Source organism: Phallusia mammillata, chromosome 8 (genome assembly GCF_965637545.1).
Source record: "Phallusia mammillata chromosome 8, kaPhaMamm4.hap1.1, whole genome shotgun sequence".
In the NCBI taxonomy this organism is placed as follows: domain Eukaryota; kingdom Metazoa; phylum Chordata; class Ascidiacea; order Phlebobranchia; family Ascidiidae; genus Phallusia; species Phallusia mammillata.
In genome coordinates, this window is record NC_137259.1 from 2,854,563 (window position 1) to 2,872,641 (window position 18,079).

The following is an 18,079-nucleotide window of genomic DNA, read 5'->3' on the forward strand; positions in this document are numbered from 1 at the left end:
ATTTCATTAACAGCGAAAAAATAGGTTTAATTAAATTGGTTAACTGTAAGCAATAAAAACATCACTATTCAAAGTCTAAATAACTTCACTTTAAATTTGAAACAAAACCTACATATACCGTAGTTGCATAACAGATTGTTTAATAGTTTTGTTCAATGACATCACAAACGGTCAAACGATTGAAAGTTATCAATTCTATAACTGGACAAATAACTACTTTTCTGTTTACATTTCAACCTTCATTGGGATTTATTAAGAACTGTAATATATAATCACTTTTAAGATATGTGCACCTTACGGCCAAAACTTTGCACAAACACTTAACATACTACAAAAACACAAACCGAATCCCTGCAAGGCGAGATCCTTATCTTAGTAACATGCTGTTTGCGGTAGATCGACTGATGTTGGGTTACGGCCGAGCTGACAGCAACACCGCCACTAAAACCATAAGCACAAGATCTATAGGTATACAGGGTCATGACTGTATAGTGTGTTACTTTTGCTGTAGAAAGGTTGCTGTTTTGAAAGAGTTTATATTAGGCAAAGTTTTACAAAGAGCATGCAGCATTGGCAAGTATACGGTTCGGGTCTAGGCGTGAGTAAAATCCTAAAATATACGGAATTTTGCCGCTAAGTCTGTTACATTTGGAACTCACACTCCGCAGTAAAGATCTGGTATATTGCCACATATGGTGCACAAAAAAGCGAGAACCAATTAAATAGCATGTGGTTTTCTGCGGGCAAAAATGCAATGTAATGTAGGTCAAAGTGAACATGTCTAATGTATTGTTCAAAACAAAACTTTGTAACAGTATCATAGTATAACTGTTTACCTACATATGTTAGAATGAAAACTACAAATATCACCAAAAAGCGCGGTTTTGTTGCAACAGTTGTACCGCTATGTGTGTTGTTATATATCGGTCCGAAATAGCTCGAAAAGTTGGCATTGCTAAAAAATATGTTCTGATGAATAAACTATACATGCTGACCGAAAAAAGTTTTACCGGTTTTGTTACACAGACATGCCTATTTAAAGATTACGTCAGTTAGGTGCTATATAATACCGATCACATTAGAAGGCATGGCCCGCGGCTATATCATTCCTGTACTGATGTGCAACGTTACAACAACAGCAAAAGCTTGATACAGTTTTAGTTCAGCAAAGAAGCAGTATTTCTAAGCAATACACCACTTGCTATTAATATATTTGTAAAGCAGGGCTTAGACAAAAAGGTCAATTAGTAACCCCAGCTTAGGTATTTCACGTTCAGTGGATACAGGGTACCTAGAAAATACCAAAACGTTTATAAAAGTTCAATGGGTTGGCCTGAAACTGGCAGGAAAGGCCGTTCGAGTCAACAAGTCACAATTCTTCCTGTTGCGTCATAATGCTCGCACAATGCATAATAGCTACTGCATGAGCTGTGAACTTTTTTCCTGCTGTAAATTGGTCAAGGCTAAGCAGGAAAAACGAAGTATTTTATAGCTGTAGCAGTTTCTGTTGTACTGGTCTTTATACTGAGATATCGGCCAGTTAAATTTAGACATTCTTAAGCAGAAAACGGGGCATTAGTTCTTCGTAAAGATGGTTCTATAGCCTATTTTGACTACACTAGATTTGTGTAGTGTATATTTTCGCTTGTTCATTTTCTTTTATAAGCGATTGAGTTTGTAGTACGAAGGAGCTAATGTAGAAACACAATTTAAACTGGAGGCTACACTGTACCAAGACATTGATAGCGTTTTGCTGGAAAACAAGTGATACGTTACAAAACATAGCTGCTACAAACAAGTTATGCTAAAATTTAATGCAGAACACGAGGTAAACGGAATTAGGTAATCACAAAATTGTTGTTTTCACATTGCAGTTCTAGTAGCATGGTATTATTACGTCACACAATCGGTCTGTCTGCTTGCTGACGTCAGGGCAAACACTCGAAAATCAACAATATTGGATTTGAAAATTTGTCAGCTTGTGTAATCAATAGGTGGCGAGATTTACGGTCTACAAACAATAAGGGTGAAGTCTTTGACCTTCCAAAAGCGCTCAAATATGTCTAGAAAGTGCTGTCTTACAATAGCTACCGTTTTACTGTTCTGCGAATGCCTGGCTGACCCAAATACCACTGAAGATATTGTAGCTGACAATTCAGTTTGCGAAGGCAAGGACTCCTGCCAACCTGATGTTACAGCTGATGCTTGGGTGCCGTTTAGATATAAGGGAGCGAAGTGGGTTGACACAGCTGTCTTGCTGAAGAAATATGCAAGATGGCATAATAAAACTCTTTACGACGCCGAAATTCCTTGCCAAGAAAAACTTTCAGTAGTTTTCAAGCCAAATGCTGGTCTTGGTGACTCGTTTGGAGCAATAACAGGAGCGTTTATAGAAGCCGTGAAAACCGGAAGGTAGGTGTTTATTGTTGTTTTGCAAGTATGATACAAAATCAGCTATCAAAGTGATAACATAGGGCTGCAAATCGCTTGAAAACCTTACCATTAGCAATTGAAAGCACTATAATTTGTTGACGTATACCGCTGATATAAAACAAATCGTTTCGTCGCATTTTCCATTTATAAACAGCCAAAATATATCTCGTGGTAAAGCCAGGCAGTCTACACCCATAGGTTTGTGTTTTTAGACATAACAAACCCATTTTTTCCTCAAAGACCTTTCACTAACGAGGGAGGGCTTTGGTATTTTAACTATTCGCAAACCCGATTGACTGACAAGAGGTAATGGGCCGGTGTTTTCGAGGCCAAAACAGACGTTCAAAGACGGGTAGACTTAACTTGTTAACTCATGCATGTATAAGCCGGGTTTAAGGTTATACCACAGCACCAAGGTGTTAACATTTACCTAAACTTTTTTTTGCACATACATAAGCTTATGAGGCTTATAAAAACGATTTTCTAGATTGTTTTTTATCAACTGGCAGCCATACCCTTGGACTGTTGGATTAAAGCCCCTTTCATTTTTGTACGAGTATGCCAAAGCAAAAAAACTCACGGACCCAAGCACGGGAAAGCCCCTGCTGTGCGTTGACGAAGCACGCGCGCCTGGCAGTTCAGTGGAGGGACACCTTCATCAACAACATGCTTTGCTGACCCAACCTACTATCAACGATGTGGTAAGTTTTGGTATAACAAGCTTGTTTAGCAATTGGGAAACAAAAGCGACTAAAGCAATGGTCCCCAACCTTTATCGACGAATCCTTCTCTTCACGCTTCAATACATTTTTATCCCTCCCCAATATACCACACAGTACATGCTAAACCAGGGGTGGGGAACCTTTTTGTACATAAAGGTCACTCAACGTTCATCTACACTCGCGTAGGCCGTATTGAATAGACTGTTTCCCAGGCCTAGGTCAGTGGTGTTCAAACTTTTTGATTTACGGAATGGTCGTTGTAATTTTCTCTTGCAGAATCGTGGCAATTACGGTCCAAGCTGAATAGAGGTAAATAAACTTCCCACCATTTTTCCACTTTCACTAAAACATTCAGGATTTATTCCATTTGTAGCGCATCTAAAAGCGTATAAATGATCAAAGGACACATTGAATTATGCGCAAACAATCGTTTTCTTTGTTACACAAGTAAGATTGTAGAGCCATGAGTTCTTGGTAGTCCCACAGAAATTGCTTTGTGAACCACTAGTATGAACACCGCTGCCCTAGAACTTATCAAATAGTAATAGGAGATAAGAAAAAATCTCTCCAAAATGCATTTTCGTTTATTTTTCTTAAACGGGTGCAGCATGCAATATCATGATCCTAAAATGTATTTTTGCATCGAAGGCCACACTTAGTGCCCTAAAAGGCCGCATGTTCCCCACCCCTGTGCTAAACCATACTAAGATCATTTAAAATCGGGTCTTTCATAAGCTTCACAGGTTATATTCCCAGAGCTTACGTGTCCATTTACAAACCACATGTACAAAGACGAAAACATTCAAATTTACGGATGTATCACTAAATTGCCAATAGTTGTTTAGGCAAATACTTGGATGTCTTTAAAGGCAAATACGTGTAAACCATATACACGCGTATGGTTTAAGCGTTAAGGTCTAATAAGTTGGCAAATATTGGGGTAAGGTGCAGAAATTCTTGCGGTTGCATACAAGGGTTTCTCAATTCTCACTGGCGTCAAGAAAAGGGTTACCTCGCCGCAGTGCACACAAACTTTCCGTGGAAAGAAAGTTGGCAATCTTCTCAGACAAAAAGCGTAAATCTCGGTTTAATGCCTCATTTCAATTCTGTTTGAATACGGTGCAGGAAAATTTTGTATTTTGAAGGTCACAGTTGAGACGAACATGTACGACTTAGTAGTGCGTTCACGGTACATTAGCAATGCTCAGGCCATGTCTTAGCTCGATTTGATCTTTCATTAGCCAGATAACAGAATCTTAAAAATTCGATCGGAAAATAACATAAAAATAGTTTTTGACTACCTGAAGTAAATAAAATAACACATTCTGTTGCCTTAAAAAGGATTGCAGACCTTTCAACAAAACGTATTCCTTCAAGAATGCAATTTTGAAACGACTTAAAAATCACACAAATTCGTTTTGCAGCTCTTCCCCTACGACGATGTGATCAAAACAATGATCCAACCGTCCACCAAAGTGCGAGAAATAATGAACAGCACCCTCAAGCGGAACTCTGAAACCGATTCCCCAAACCGCCTGGTGGCGCTAGTGATCCGTACTGGACAGGGAGAATACAATCAGTTTCTCTCGCCAGGGGATGAATTAAACTTCGTCAAATGTTTCCAAGCCTACGCAAAAACCGAACCCGGAGTCCGGTTCAAGGTGTTCGTGACGTCAGACGTTGATGACGTCAAGCAGAACGTAGTGCGGGCGCTGAGTGGGGATGAGGGCGTAGAGGTCGTGACCTTGAATGAGTCGAATGTACATGTGATGCATTTAAGCAAGGACGAAGCCAAGGACAAGATTATTAGGGATAAGTTACGGAAAACGTACGCAGAGTTTTTCTTGATAGGGAAATGTGAAGTTCTATTTTTGACGCATGGAAGTTTGTTTGGTCGCACCGCAGCTGAGCAAGGAGGCGCCAGAGAGAACGACATGCATTATATCAGTGACAGTCAATGCGATGGACACAGGGAAAAATATTCCTACCTTCAATGCCATAAGCCAAAGTATCCAAAGATTTGCCAATTGGAATAAAGGATTGCGGTATGAGGAAAAAATACGTCTTATCTGCAAGCTTTTTAGTTGGTGCTTCACTGAAGATAATATTGTTTTTTTTTGGCGTCAAATAGCCTGATATGTTATAGGTACATATTTGTTTAATTTTTTCAACTTAAAATACTTTTTATTTCCTTGCATAATTAAACTTCGTCAAGCAAGGAATTGTTTACTTTTTTTGCAATATATCGCACTTTTTAAATTAGTTTATGTATTTTTATTGGTTTTACTGTCTCAAATTTTGTTTTTATTCTTATTCACAGACATAATGCCCCCCACTGTGCAAAATATGAAAGCTTCTATGTCCATTCTGGCTATAGTCAAATTTATGGTGACATACATAAAAATAGTAGTTAAACGTATTCAGAATTACAATTGCTATGCATTGTCACACAAAACAACAAATTAAGATGTAAAAAATATATTAAAACTGTCTTTTTTAAGCAGGTTTTCTAACTAATTCATTACAAGCAAAATTATAAAGTAAAACTGTATTTAAATTCACGCATATAATGTATTTGAAGAATACAAACTAAAATATATATTTCATGCTTTGAAGAACGCATTGTAACAGAAATTTGTATGTTAACACTGCAGTGTGATAGAAAAAAAAATACAAAGACTGTCTGGTTTAAAAATACAGTAGATTTCCTAGAGCAGTAAAAATACCATAGCGCCACACTTTAATGGAAGTTCCGACTCCCTAAAAGAAATACAGAATTCACTACCTTATAAGGCAACCAAACAGTTCAATACTTTGACCTCTGTATATGATTTTGGTGCATTGTACAGAACCATTGTTTTCCTATAGAACATATTGATCAAATATTGCTTGCACCTCCCCAAAAACGGTGTCCACGTCTTGTTCTGAGTTCACCTACCAATCAATAGAATGAGTAATTAGTAGGGATGGGCCAAAACTGCAAATGTTCTGTTTAGTCGAACACCGAGCATCTCATGTTAAAGCACACGGTGCAATGTAACGTCACAAACATTCCCAATTCCACGCTAGTTTTGTACTTTTTAAAGTCCCTTACGTCACAGTGGTGTATTAAGCTGCACAGTTCCCCAGATGTGCGCGTTTTTCCACCGTTTAACGCATTTAAAAAAAGTCATTTTTGTTCTTGGATACCCTTTCGAACACTAATATCCTCTGTTAGCAGGAATATTAATATTCTTTGTCAGCATGAACATGCTTAATGCTCAGGTCAGTTTGTGCAACTGCTCAGCCGAGCACTGAGCATAAAAAACAAATATGCTCAGTACCGACTACTCGGGTTCTGGCTCAGCCCATGTTTAGTAATTAGGACCCCAATGGCTATGAACCGTATTACACAATAAAGTTACCAGTATAACTAAGAAAAACTATTTAGGGCTGCAATTGTAACAAGCCCTTATAGTCAATTGTTATAATACTTACCCGTCTTATCTTGTCGTGGGTTTTGTAATACTCGATCACAGGTTCTGTAGCTTCAACAAAAGTTTTCAGACGCAATTTAATTGTCTCCTCATTGTCGTCAGCTCGTCCACTAGTCTCGGCCCGTTTTAGCAGCCTGTTTGTCATTGTCTCTTGCGATGCGTCGACCCACAGGACAAATGTACAAGGGGCTACCTAGAAATTAAAACAGGAATTTCTTTCGCTAAGTAGTAAGCTTACATTGCAGAAATGAAAGAAAGGGACACAAAAGGCCAAGCACTCAGTAATAATGCTACTATATGATGTTGTACTTCAGCACACTTTTGATAGGTGGCGCAAAAAAGAATTTGAAACGATATATGTACCTCAAAATTGCTGACGGTTAAGGCTACTAGGGTCGGGGTAAGGGGTGTCCAAACTTTTTTTAATGGGGGCCATTTTTTTACCAGGTGAAGACGCCCGCGGGCCAACGTTTTTTAGAATTAGAACACAGATGTACTTGATTTAAGGAAACTGTGGGATTTTGTTGCGTCAGCATCATGTACACTTCCATTTTACCGGTAAATAAACTTCCATGGAAAGCTTTTGCGGGAAGTCGCTAGTCGCCACAACCCAAAAACTTATTCCAAACTACGGCGGGCCGTATACGCAACACAATGCGAAAAAACAGTCACGGGCCAAGTGAAATGCCGCCGGGGGGCGAATTTGGGCCGCACTTTGGACACCGGTAAGTTATTACCACTAACAATTCAATAAACAAACTTTAAATTTAAGTTACGAAAATTTGTAAAAACTTTTTTCCTAACCCTACCCCTCTTCAGCTGCTAAACAAATAATTCAGCTCTGCGCCACCTAGCGAAATTTACCTAAATGTGGGGCCGACGTGAGTTATGGTGTTCAGCTCTACCCCCAATACAATGCCAAGCAAAATCACCAGGCAAAGTAAAGTAAACAAACTGAGGAATTGGACAAAAACGTTATGTTGACACAGGACCACAAAGAGGAGCCAAGCACACAAACATATCTTACATCCTTTTCAAACTCAATGCCTTGTTGGACTTCTCTTGGATAACCATCAATAAGAAATCCTTTGCTGTCTTTATGCTTCTCCATGTTATATTTCATCAGACTGAGTACGATGCTCTGCAAGACAAGGTCAAAGGGTTACACAAGGTCAAGAGGTTACTAAAAGTCAATAAGATATGCGGATTGCACAGGATCGTGAATGTAGATCATTTTTTCGCGCAAAGATCGCAGTGTTACAGCTCGATCTGGTTGCAATAGAAAAACCTCTTTATGGGTTTTGGTTTAACGTTGCACAGTAAATGTCGGAAAATACGGATCTTCACCTAATTCGGACAAAACTTGAGGTAGAAATGATTTGTAATGTGGTAAGGCTTGAACCAATCGACATAGGTTAATTGGGATCTTCACCTAATCCACACAATTGTTTTGGTCCATAAGTCAATGATTTTGGCTCGGTAACCAAAGGATTCATTGAAAGTACAGGAAGACATTTTTACCAATGGCACCAACTCTCCACGTTCCATGATAGCTTTCAGTTCTGCTCCCTTTTCACTCCCAGACGCAACCTCGGCTCTCAGTAAATCTCCCGACGAGAAATGAGTGAATCCATATTTTTTCACAATTCTTTCGCATTGTGTGCCTTTGCCTGAACCTGGACCGCCTGCGAAATAGATAAGTGCAAGAGTTATAAAAAACGTACACTTAAAACGGCTGGATGTTCTTATGGTGTACAAAAACTAGACCGATAGCTAACATATAAAATAAACTTCGGTTAATTCGAATCTTCGTCTAATTCGGACAAATTCTCTGGTCCAAACGGGTGCGGATTAACCGAGGTATGCTGTTATTTTTACATATACTACGTTCTATTTAATGGTTATCAACAACAATATACAATTTGGTAGATTTACCACAGGTAGGTAATTTCCCCAGTATGTTACATTACACCATTATTGTTTATGAAAACCGTTGCTATAGTTACATGTTTCGGGGGGGCTGTAGACCAGTTGGTCAACCGGGGTCAAAATTTGGAGTGCAAACGGATGTTCCCTATCTACCACGTGTCTTAACCTCAATAAGTGCATACAACACTACGCTAGACAGTAAAAAGTAAAAACAGGGTAACAATATGTGCCCCTCTTGGGTAAGAGCGTCAAAGGGCATTCATAATCATATCAAGGTAATGGTGCAGGCGCCTTGCCTTGCTAATAATAGGAATGGCAGGCCTGCTCTGGTTTGGTCTTAACGGCTTCTTTGATGCCCGATATGCAGTGATAACTATGTGTCGCCGCTGATAGCGTAGCTGCTTTAAAACATTTTATAGAACTAAATCAACACTTGCAAATCAATCATAGATCCCTACATAAGATGGATGAATCGTTGTGGTGCCACATTCATGGATTCCCTACCACCCAGTGTAATAGAGTTATACTTTAGGCCGGGCTTATTTGACAGGTCTAGGCAAAACTGTGAACAAAACAGGCATAGTTAGCGCCCGACTTCTCGCTTGGCCTAATTTGTGCCGCAATTTTCACCAACCTTCGGGCCTAAATGTGCTTTTCGGATTCGAGCCAGGTTCGGGGCCAACTCTATGCGGTTACAAGTCTGTTTAAAAGCATAGGACTAAATTATAGGCCTATAAGCATTTGTGGACATTATTTCAAGTTGCCTTGTGTAGCTTAAGCCCAACACACAACGCCGTCGTTGTATAATCGCGGAAATTTTCTACAGTGGTTTACCTGAATTTAAACATTAGTTTGTTTACAGAAGGATAGCAAGGTTTACCAGACAAGTTTGCCATCAATTATTAAGCGAACTACAGCTCACAGGAAGCATCACAACGATCGTAAATGACAAATTGCAACAATGAACTGATTGTCTCCACAACGAGTGCACTACCTTTCCGTATTAAACCACAAACCCATGCTATTAAAACAGAGAGCAAGTATTTTGTCATAGCTGCTAGAATCTTACAATGCAATGCAGCCTTAATGCGTTAGTGTTCACAATTTAGCGCACTCAAAGGCCAACAAAACAATACATATAACACGGAATAGGTCAAAGTTGCTTATGCAGTCGTACAGTCGAATTATGTTGCAGTTGTCGGTGTCTATAAATATTACTATTAGGCAGGTCGTGCATCTGTTTTCCCAAGGGGTGAAGATAGAATGGGTTGCTTGGCACACACACAATACACTAATTAAACCACTGGCAGCAGAACACGAGGAAGTCAAAATTTTTCAACCCCTTCTTTGTGAGCCTGGTATTGCTTAATATACAAACAAAAGCGGCGCTGACATCGGCAATGGCAAACGTCTTTCAAGGACAACTGAAGGTCACGGATAAGAACATGACTTTTCAGCCCTTTTGCTACACCGTTGCTTCAAATTAAAAGCCGTTCCACCCATAAACGTAATTTAATCTACTTCAAAAGTTAGTACACATTACCTAAATTTACAAAACGCCTATCAGTAGGGGCTACTATTACGTTTGAGAAGCCTGGTCTAGATTGTGAAGTATAGTTAGTTTTATCATCCCTACTTTGAAGAGATTTCTGAAGAAAATATGTGTGTACCTTCCAGTGGTTGGGTTCAATTTTTTTGTCAGCCGGTTCTATCACAAAAGTCATATTTTTCAGCCGGTACCAGTAATTCTAACTGGTTCGCTATTTTCATAAAATTTCGTGAGACAGCTTTATAGAAATGGTGCGAACCGACTGAATCCGACCACTGGTACCTTCTTGCTTCTTGTAACGAGCGAAACAAAGCTAAAGCTGCACTTGCGTTTAGTGCACACTTTAAGACAACCTATCAACGCCTTCAAATGGTCGCCTATACGCTGAAATACACATTACACTGAAAAATGTTGTGAGAAGAATCCTATAAAGTAATACAAAGAGACTGTGTTGTGTTTAGAAACCGTGTGTAAACATGCCTAACTGGAAAAGTCTTGCGTGCCCTTGAAATAACCTACATTATAAATATAGGGTTGGTACTTACCCACAACAAATACGATTTTTTTGTTTTCCATTGCTTCTGCAAACAACACAAGTAGTTTGGTAAACAAGCGTTCAACCAACAGAAACTGCTACTTGCAACCAACAACGCATACCTGTAAAATTTATAGTGGAGGGCTTGAATGTCTTACAGCTTTTTTTCTTGCTCTGTTAAAACACGAACAGACTTTAAAATCAATTGAATGTTTTGGACTGTTTAAGCTAAAAACCTGTTTCCCTACGAGCTTTGTTTAGTTGACCTGAACTGCTATTTCTAATTACTCCTAAAAATCCACTATAAAAAGCTATAAGCCTTTAAACTTTTGTCCAACTCAGGCAGAAAACAAACAATGAATGGCCAAACTAAACGTAGCTGTTACGAAACCCACGTTGAACGTACAATGCCGTGCATATCATAAGCTAACTGCACTTTATTAAAGCCAGTTGGCGACAAAATATTATGACGACCCAAGTGACAACGACAGACTTCCATCCTTCAGCAGATTCACCGGCATGACGGCGCGATGAAAGACAGGATAATAAAGAAACAAACAAAGAGAAGAGGAGGAGCGCTCAGCGGGGTAAAAATGAGCAATGTTTTACAAGCACCCTGTCTTTGGAAATAAGCCTTTGATTATCACTGAACCGAATCTTATACTTCGCTGTAAGCTCCTTGCCTTGCTGTGCAAAATGTTCCTGCATAATGTGTATTTATATCGTAGTAGATTAAATTCATTCAGCTATTGCTGCATTGCAAATAAACCAATACCTTCTCTAAGCTTAACTCATACACCTTTGGTTTTGCAGCAATAACTTTGCAAAAGCAAACAGTTACCACATATTTCAATCAAGACAGTTAAAAAAATCATTGATAGTTCGATCACTACCACATACCGCATTACTCATGACTGAACATGGCGATAGTAGCTACAACTTTGGCCCAAAAATGCAATTCAAAAGCACAGTCTTAAAGCTTGTGCTGTGTACCAATGCAACAGTGAGCAGACTGTTTTGTGTAAAGGTGTTGACAGTTCCGTTGTCACCGTACGGCATTGCTGTGTTATTGTTGTTATTCTTGCTATTGTATCAACTACAGCAATAATATGGGCCTGGTGATTTATTGCTTGGGTCATCAATTAAAGAGTGATGAATGTGCAACTTTTAAAATGTTAACACCCGCCTTTATAGGCACCTAATATAATGAAGAAGTTTTATTACATGCATTCAATATAAAATGTGTTCATTTCTCAATAGTTACCACATTATCGTTCTATGTTATATATACACACCCAAGTCCAACAGAGTTTTATGTCTTAAACTCTTATTTACACAGTTTTTAGTTTCATCTCCTTTAGAAAGCACAACAATGTGAATATATATGTTGTCTTCAAAACAAAGTGTTGCATGTTTATAGTGCATATCAAATCAGCAAAGGTAATTTCGTTAGCCAACAAATCAAGGATAAATGACTTACACTGGGTGAAGCATCGCTGTCTTGTTTGTGTATTGATGGTAACCTAACAGGGGCATTCCCTCTGTGTGGTGAACTGTCTCTACTGTGGGGTTTTCTTTGCTCTGATATTTCTGAATAAATATAGAACATGAAAATGCTAGGTGAAGTAATATATAATTTTCAAAGCAATATATTTCAGATATAAATGCTCAAAAAAGTAACAATTAACACTGTTAAGATTGTGAAAACAGACAACAGTTCTGTAAAAATACACAGTGAAGTTATATTTCTTAAAATAACATAGTAGCATCATTGTACAACAATAATTACCAATATGGAAATAGCTGCACACTTTTTCGACAATACACATAAAGTGGAGGGCACATTTAGTAGATCAAGCAAAGATATATGGACAAAATGTCAATAATACAATTGCTTAGGCAATTAAAAATAATTTCTTTCAGGGAATCTAAACCTATCAGTAAAAGCTACAGATTATTGTAACATAAAGTTGTAAAAAAAACCTTTGTATGCTTAAACCATGTCTTTCTATTCTTACCTGTTTTGAAAACCTTTTTGGTTGAACTAGAGATGCTGGGTTGAATCGGAGGTAAATGGATTGGTTGGTGAATAAATGAATCCCAGTTTATATTTTTACGATCCAGTTTATCTTGTGCTGTCCTGACACATTTCTGTATAAACTCAAGTGGGTCATCAGGTCTTGAATGCAAAAGACCAACCAAGATCCCCTAAAAGTGTAAATACTTCTTAAATAGCAACAAAGACATTGGAATAGCTCAATGACAACAAGGCCAATATGTTGAGTACATGGAAATTACATATTACATGCTTTCAACTTTCCGAATTAACAGAAACTTGGATTGTACCAAAATTTAGTTGGTAAAGACGTCATTCAGGAAAAAAAAGCTTTTCAGAAACCAGCCATAATAAACTGGCTAGTTTCTTTTTGCCTAATTTTGTCATTGTGTTAACTGGCATTAGTTTATGACAACTAAATGTTTAATTTACCAATTTTTGGAATGTTGCATGTGTAAAAAAAATATTCATAGATTAAAACATTTATTCAAGACAACTACCTGTTAAAACCCTTTCTAAAGGGAACAGTAAAATATTTTTCATTGATTAATTTGTTGCAAAGGAGGTTGATATATTCCAGTGTGCAGAATGTGGCAGGTGCATGCGCGATTTTTTTTAAACAAAATTTTTTGCACGCCAAATTTTTGGGTTTGCACATGCAAATTTTGCAGCAAAGGCATTTAATTGGCCTGTGTTGACCTCTTTTACTTGCTTTGCACCTGCTGAAATTGGTCTTGCACATGAATTTGTGGGTCATAGACGCGCACACGCGGGACATGTTGATTCTGCATGCACGAGATCTCGTCGGGAACTGCCATGTTCTGCAGACTGGGCACTTGCGCTATCTTTGACATATAAACTGGTACAGAACTTAATTAAAAGATTTTTCTAGGTCTTGAATACAAAATTTTTTCAGGTCTTGAATACAAATGTTTTGTAAAGAAAATGGGGTATTTGTTGTCTACATACAACAAGCCATCCAGCACTGCCAGTCTGAAAAACATGGCAGTTCCCGATGAGATCTCGGGTGTGCAGGACCAACATGGCCTGCATGCAAAACATTTTGTTAAATAAATCGTGCAAGCAGGTGCAGCATCGTTTGCAGATTGGAAGCACTGTAATGTAAATGAGCAAAATCCCAAACAATTACCTCAATCAACTGTGGGATTCCATGCTTTTCAAGGTAGTCTTGTCCTTGCTTTGGCGTCAGTGACATATTCCCAATTGTTATCAAACACACATAAAAATTAAATTAATTTGAGGAAAATTTAATCCAGAATCATGCTTCACGAATTCTGCTTTCAATCTGACAAATCATAAAAAATAATTTTTAAATAAATTTGGTTGCTCTTTGATTTACGTGTATTTTTAATTCTCTCAAACTGCCTTACAAGTTACAATACAACCTAGTTTTATTCAAAAGGGCAGCTGCCGAACGTTTTAGAAGTTCGTGTTCCATCAATCAATCCATCTTATGTTTTTATTTACAATGCATTTTTTCTAATCCTTTGTCTGTCACCAGTATTCAACCTGTTTCTTCAAAACAGTGCTATTGTGTTGCTATGTTTTCTTTTTACCGAGCGAAATAACCTCAACAAGACATATTGTGATGATGGAATGCCAAATAAATCCGCCAAATATTTGATTGTTTACCATCCATAGAAATCACTTCAATCAGTCAAGCGTATATTTTAACCAACTTTAATTTCATTTTATTACATGACATCGTCAAGGCGTTTTTAATCGTAAATTTCAAATTATTATTTTGTTCCAAATACTTATTTCCAAGTACTTGTAACAATAAACTAATCATCATCATCATGATCATCATCATCATGATCATCATCGTCATCATCATCATCATGATCATCATCATCATGATCATCGTCATCATCATCATCATCATCATGATCATGATCATGAAGCACGTGATCGCAAGCGGATTCACACAAATGTTCAAAAGCTTCGCCAAAGAGCTTCTCGGCAGCAGTCTCCGAATCTCCATCGTAGTAAATCACGTGATCAGACTCACGGGCAATTTCCAACATCTTCTCGTGTCGGGGAAATACCCCATCCAAATTCGGAAAAACCAAAGCGTAAATCTAAAATCAGGAGTTCACGGGTTTTTTTCACTTTTCTGCACTCCATAACATGTCACCATTTTAGTGCAATTGTGTCGATATGTTGTATTTTTCCAAGCGAAATAAACTCAACTCATTTGTCCCACTTTATTTTACTTACCAGTGCTCCTCTATCTAGCCAGGCTTGGACGGCATCAGTGACGTTATCAGTGGATTCGGAATCGGTTCCAACCATCAGTAGGTCACGAACAAGTGGTCTTTCCCCTTTGTCCTCACCCAACATGTTGTCATATGCCCAACTCAAAGCTTTGCCAATGTTGACTAAACCGTCGTCTGAAAAAAGGGAAAAAAGAGTCACGTTTCTGTGCTAATTTAATGGAAAAAATACAGCAAGGATATGTACATCAGTTTAAGTCAAGTAAGACGCGCCATTGAGAACTATTTGCTTCGACAAGGCCCATTTTGCTGTTTTTAGATTATGTAAAGTAAAAAAATGACAAGCATAAATGTAAAACTTTTGCCAGATTGTATGAATTTGTTGGTAACATATAACAAACGGTAATGAATATTTTGTTTTGGGTTCGAATCCCACTCAAATGCAGTTTCATAAACGTGAATCTATTTACCATGCAGCTTTGTGCTTTTAAATACAGACGATCAAAAAGTCAACACCAACACGCAATATTTTACACGTTACACAGATTTAAGCCTAACTTGGCCAAGAAAATACAACCTGTATTGATATACGGAAGTGTTGGATCAAAGTTTCCGTTGTAAATCTCATTAAATGTGTATCTTCGGCTTTCGTGCACATCTCCACTGAATTCCAATTTGGCATACATTGTCCCATTGTCGGGTGAAAAAATCACATTCCTGCAAAAATTATATTCATAACTTTTTTGGGACTTTCCTGTTGGTTAAGTTTATTTTGCTTGGAGAAAGACAACAAAGAAACACAATTGCACTAAAACAATCACCAAATCGTAACGCGTAGAAGTGGCGGACAAAATAGTCCAACGTTGGGTAATGGCTGAACGTGCTGCAGCTACACCGGATTATAAAGCGTAATGTGACTGGAGCTTGCAAGAAAGTGAGTGTGGTCTACTGTGAGTATAACACGACTGGGAGGAAATGATGGTGGGACCAGTCGAGGGGTCTATAAACTTTAGGATCGAATCTAGCCTGACTTGAACAATACACCACATATTCAAGTTGAGCTGAAAAATAATATGGTTGCATTTTCTTACGTGAGTAAAATCAATTTTGCGTGAAATACCTTCCGCCTTAAATACAACATTCAGTTGTTCATGAACGCCTTTAACTAGTCGCGTATAAACCAGGTTTGGTTCATAAAAAATGTCTAAATCGAGTTAGCAAGGAGATCAGAGTTACCCAATATTTATATACATCGGTATTCATGTAAAACTCGCATGTTACTCGCTACTTTAAAGAGATCGAGCAAAATACTGTAATGTAGTATCTGAGGCCAAAACAGCTTAATGATAAAAATATATCAAGACACAAACATTGCAAATCACCTGAAACCTGAACGTCTGACTTCGGCAATCTTGTTTAAAGTCTCGTTGTTCTCAGCGTGTGCAATGGAGATGACGTCAAATTGGACGTACGGCGGGCAGGGCACTGAACAAAAGTTAGGATTGTATAATTGCAGTCAAATAAAAAAATGTTTCAAAAAATGATATTATTTTTTTCTCACTGATATTATTTAAACATCTGTGCTCTTTACGTCATCTATCGGTATTTAGCAAACTTTGTCTGTTATGAGTTCTTATGTTAGTAGCTCTACAATCTAACAAGTCTAACTATTTACACAAAAACGTCGAACTTACGGGCACAACACGGCTGTGGTTTGTCCCAATGTCCAGATTCTAAGCATGTTATTAAGTTGTTTGCTGCCGGGTGAACTTGGTAACCGGTTTCTGTACAGTTAAACTCACACACTGTACCATTTGTTGTGACATTAACGCCATTCGAACATTCCACTGTCCCATGGGGAAATTGCTCAAGTTGTGGACAGTCCGCCGATACTTTAAAAAAATATGTAATCTTTTGAATAACGTTGAAACTTTCTGTGGTGTAATTTTAAAAATACTGAAAGGACATAAATTTGAGTTGAGATAATTTGAGTTACTATAAAGTCGCTTTTTTAATTAGGAGAAGGTTGAAATAACTGCACTTAAATAATTATAAACTGGAAATAAAACGTAAACTAATAAACACACAAGAACTTGAACCGTATGATGAAACGCATTTTCGTGAAAACAATAAACTTACCTTCAATAGCGAAAAGCAACAACAAAACTGCAAACAGCAACTTAGCCATCATTGCTAACCTGATCTTATTCTGTACTGAGAATACAGAACCATATGTTCATCAAAAAGATGCAAAAATATATAGTTCAAATTGTGTCTTTCTTCAATGTCAATAAACACGATTTGCTTTGTTGCCCGTGCTTATCAGAGCCAATTTCTTGACGACTATTCCAATCTTATTTTGTTGTTCTCAAACTCAAGTTTACCAGTAAATCACAGCAATTCCAAGTCACATTGCATCTTGCAAAAAAGCAACGCCTTCGGGCATCACGACTAACAGTTTTAGTGCCATAATCTACTTTTGTGGTCCCAAACCAATTTGTACAACGCAATTGTAACTCTATAAAGCCACCATGCTTTAATTAATCCAGTCAGCCTTGAGGCGGTATCTTATTTTTTGAGATATTTTGAATTTTAAGAAAACTATTACTTTTTGGCAAAGGTTTGCTAAACGCTGTGGGCTATATAATGAACAGGATTTGGTTAGTTGCAATCAAGATAGCGCTGATATAACGCTTGCGGAAAGGGTTGGGTAATTTTTGTACGTTTACGCCTAAAACAACTTTGCGTGTAAGACCGGTTGCTGGAGCTGTTTTAAATTAAACCACATACTTGGAAATAAAGGGCGCATTCCACTTTCAAAAATTGCTGCCAATCTAAACTGTTTGTAAAGTTTGTAGATTTAGATAGATTGTCTTAATTAATTACATGCACATAAAGTACACCACACTTCAGAAATAATTTCACTGAAGTTTAAAGCTTCTTCCCCGTAGCTCTATGTTACGGGACAGAGTTGTAAGGCGGACCGGCCATTTCGGTTCGGATTCGGATTCGGATTCGGACTTGAGTTCAAATACAAGGGACAATATTCGTGCCTGAATTCACAATCTGTCTCAATTCCATCAACTTTTGGGGTTTTGTATTAAAACATGGGGTTTGGTTCAACTATGTTTGGAAGTTTTTT

At 37.9% G+C, this 18,079-nt stretch overlaps 3 protein-coding genes across 4 annotated transcripts; 1 reads left to right on the top strand and 2 right to left on the bottom strand.

Moving 5' to 3' along the window:
- Positions 1-1,191: 1,191 nt before the first annotated feature.
- Positions 1,192-5,520, top strand: LOC145204424 (uncharacterized). The gene is made up of 3 exons (XM_080076963.1): positions 1,192-2,412; positions 2,921-3,134; positions 4,580-5,520. Exons 1-3 carry the CDS (start codon positions 2,060-2,062, stop codon positions 5,189-5,191), a joined length of 1,179 nt encoding a protein of 392 aa, XP_079933089.1. The 5' UTR covers positions 1,192-2,059; the 3' UTR covers positions 5,192-5,520.
- A 168-nt stretch (positions 5,521-5,688) lies between these two features.
- On the bottom strand, positions 5,689-14,002 carry LOC145204425 (adenylate kinase isoenzyme 1-like). Of its 2 annotated transcripts, XM_080076965.1 has the most exons (10): positions 13,851-14,002; positions 12,663-12,852; positions 12,125-12,234; positions 10,767-10,818; positions 10,655-10,690; positions 8,153-8,316; positions 7,659-7,772; positions 6,633-6,824; positions 5,975-6,089; positions 5,689-5,915 (listed from the first exon to the last, which is right to left on the bottom strand). In XM_080076965.1, the coding sequence occupies exons 1-9, from the start codon at positions 13,914-13,916 to the stop codon at positions 6,018-6,020; spliced, it is 996 nt and encodes a 331-aa protein (XP_079933091.1). In that variant the 5' UTR covers positions 13,917-14,002; the 3' UTR covers positions 5,689-5,915; positions 5,975-6,017. The 2 variants fall into 2 exon arrangements, with proteins under 2 accessions (XP_079933091.1, XP_079933090.1); XM_080076964.1 differs by having other exon boundaries at positions 5,689-6,089.
- Positions 14,003-14,385: 383 nt separating this feature from the next.
- On the bottom strand, positions 14,386-18,042 carry LOC145205051 (uncharacterized). Its single transcript, XM_080077691.1, has 6 exons — positions 17,077-18,042; positions 16,632-16,829; positions 16,320-16,422; positions 15,515-15,654; positions 14,942-15,114; positions 14,386-14,802 (listed from the first exon to the last, which is right to left on the bottom strand). The coding sequence occupies exons 1-6, from the start codon at positions 17,126-17,128 to the stop codon at positions 14,506-14,508; spliced, it is 963 nt and encodes a 320-aa protein (XP_079933817.1). The 5' UTR covers positions 17,129-18,042; the 3' UTR covers positions 14,386-14,505.
- Positions 18,043-18,079: the final 37 nt, after the last annotated feature.

Bases quoted from the DNA above. Each gene is read 5' to 3' on its own strand.
- LOC145204424 (XM_080076963.1), top strand. From the start codon at position 2,060: ATGTCTAGAAAGTGCTGTCTTACAATAGCTACCGTTTTACTGTTCTGC. The intron at 2,413-2,920 runs GTAGGTGTTTAT...ACGATTTTCTAG, and splicing joins GAAGCCGTGAAAACCGGAAG to ATTGTTTTTTATCAACTGGC. The intron at 3,135-4,579 runs GTAAGTTTTGGT...TTCGTTTTGCAG, and splicing joins AACCTACTATCAACGATGTG to CTCTTCCCCTACGACGATGT.
- LOC145204425 (XM_080076965.1), bottom strand. From the start codon at position 13,916: ATGTCACTGACGCCAAAGCAAGGACAAGACTACCTTGAAAAGCATGGA. The intron at 12,853-13,850 runs GTAATTGTTTGG...TTACACTTTTAG, and splicing joins GAATCCCACAGTTGATTGAG to GGGATCTTGGTTGGTCTTTT. The intron at 10,691-10,766 runs GTATGCGTTGTT...TGTTGTTTGCAG, and splicing joins CTCCACTATAAATTTTACAG to AAGCAATGGAAAACAAAAAA.
- LOC145205051 (XM_080077691.1), bottom strand. From the start codon at position 17,128: ATGATGGCTAAGTTGCTGTTTGCAGTTTTGTTGTTGCTTTTCGCTATT. The intron at 16,423-16,631 runs GTAAGTTCGACG...ACTTTTGTTCAG, and splicing joins ACCACAGCCGTGTTGTGCCC to TGCCCTGCCCGCCGTACGTC. The intron at 14,803-14,941 runs GTAAGTAAAATA...TCCTGATTTTAG, and splicing joins GGCTAGATAGAGGAGCACTG to ATTTACGCTTTGGTTTTTCC.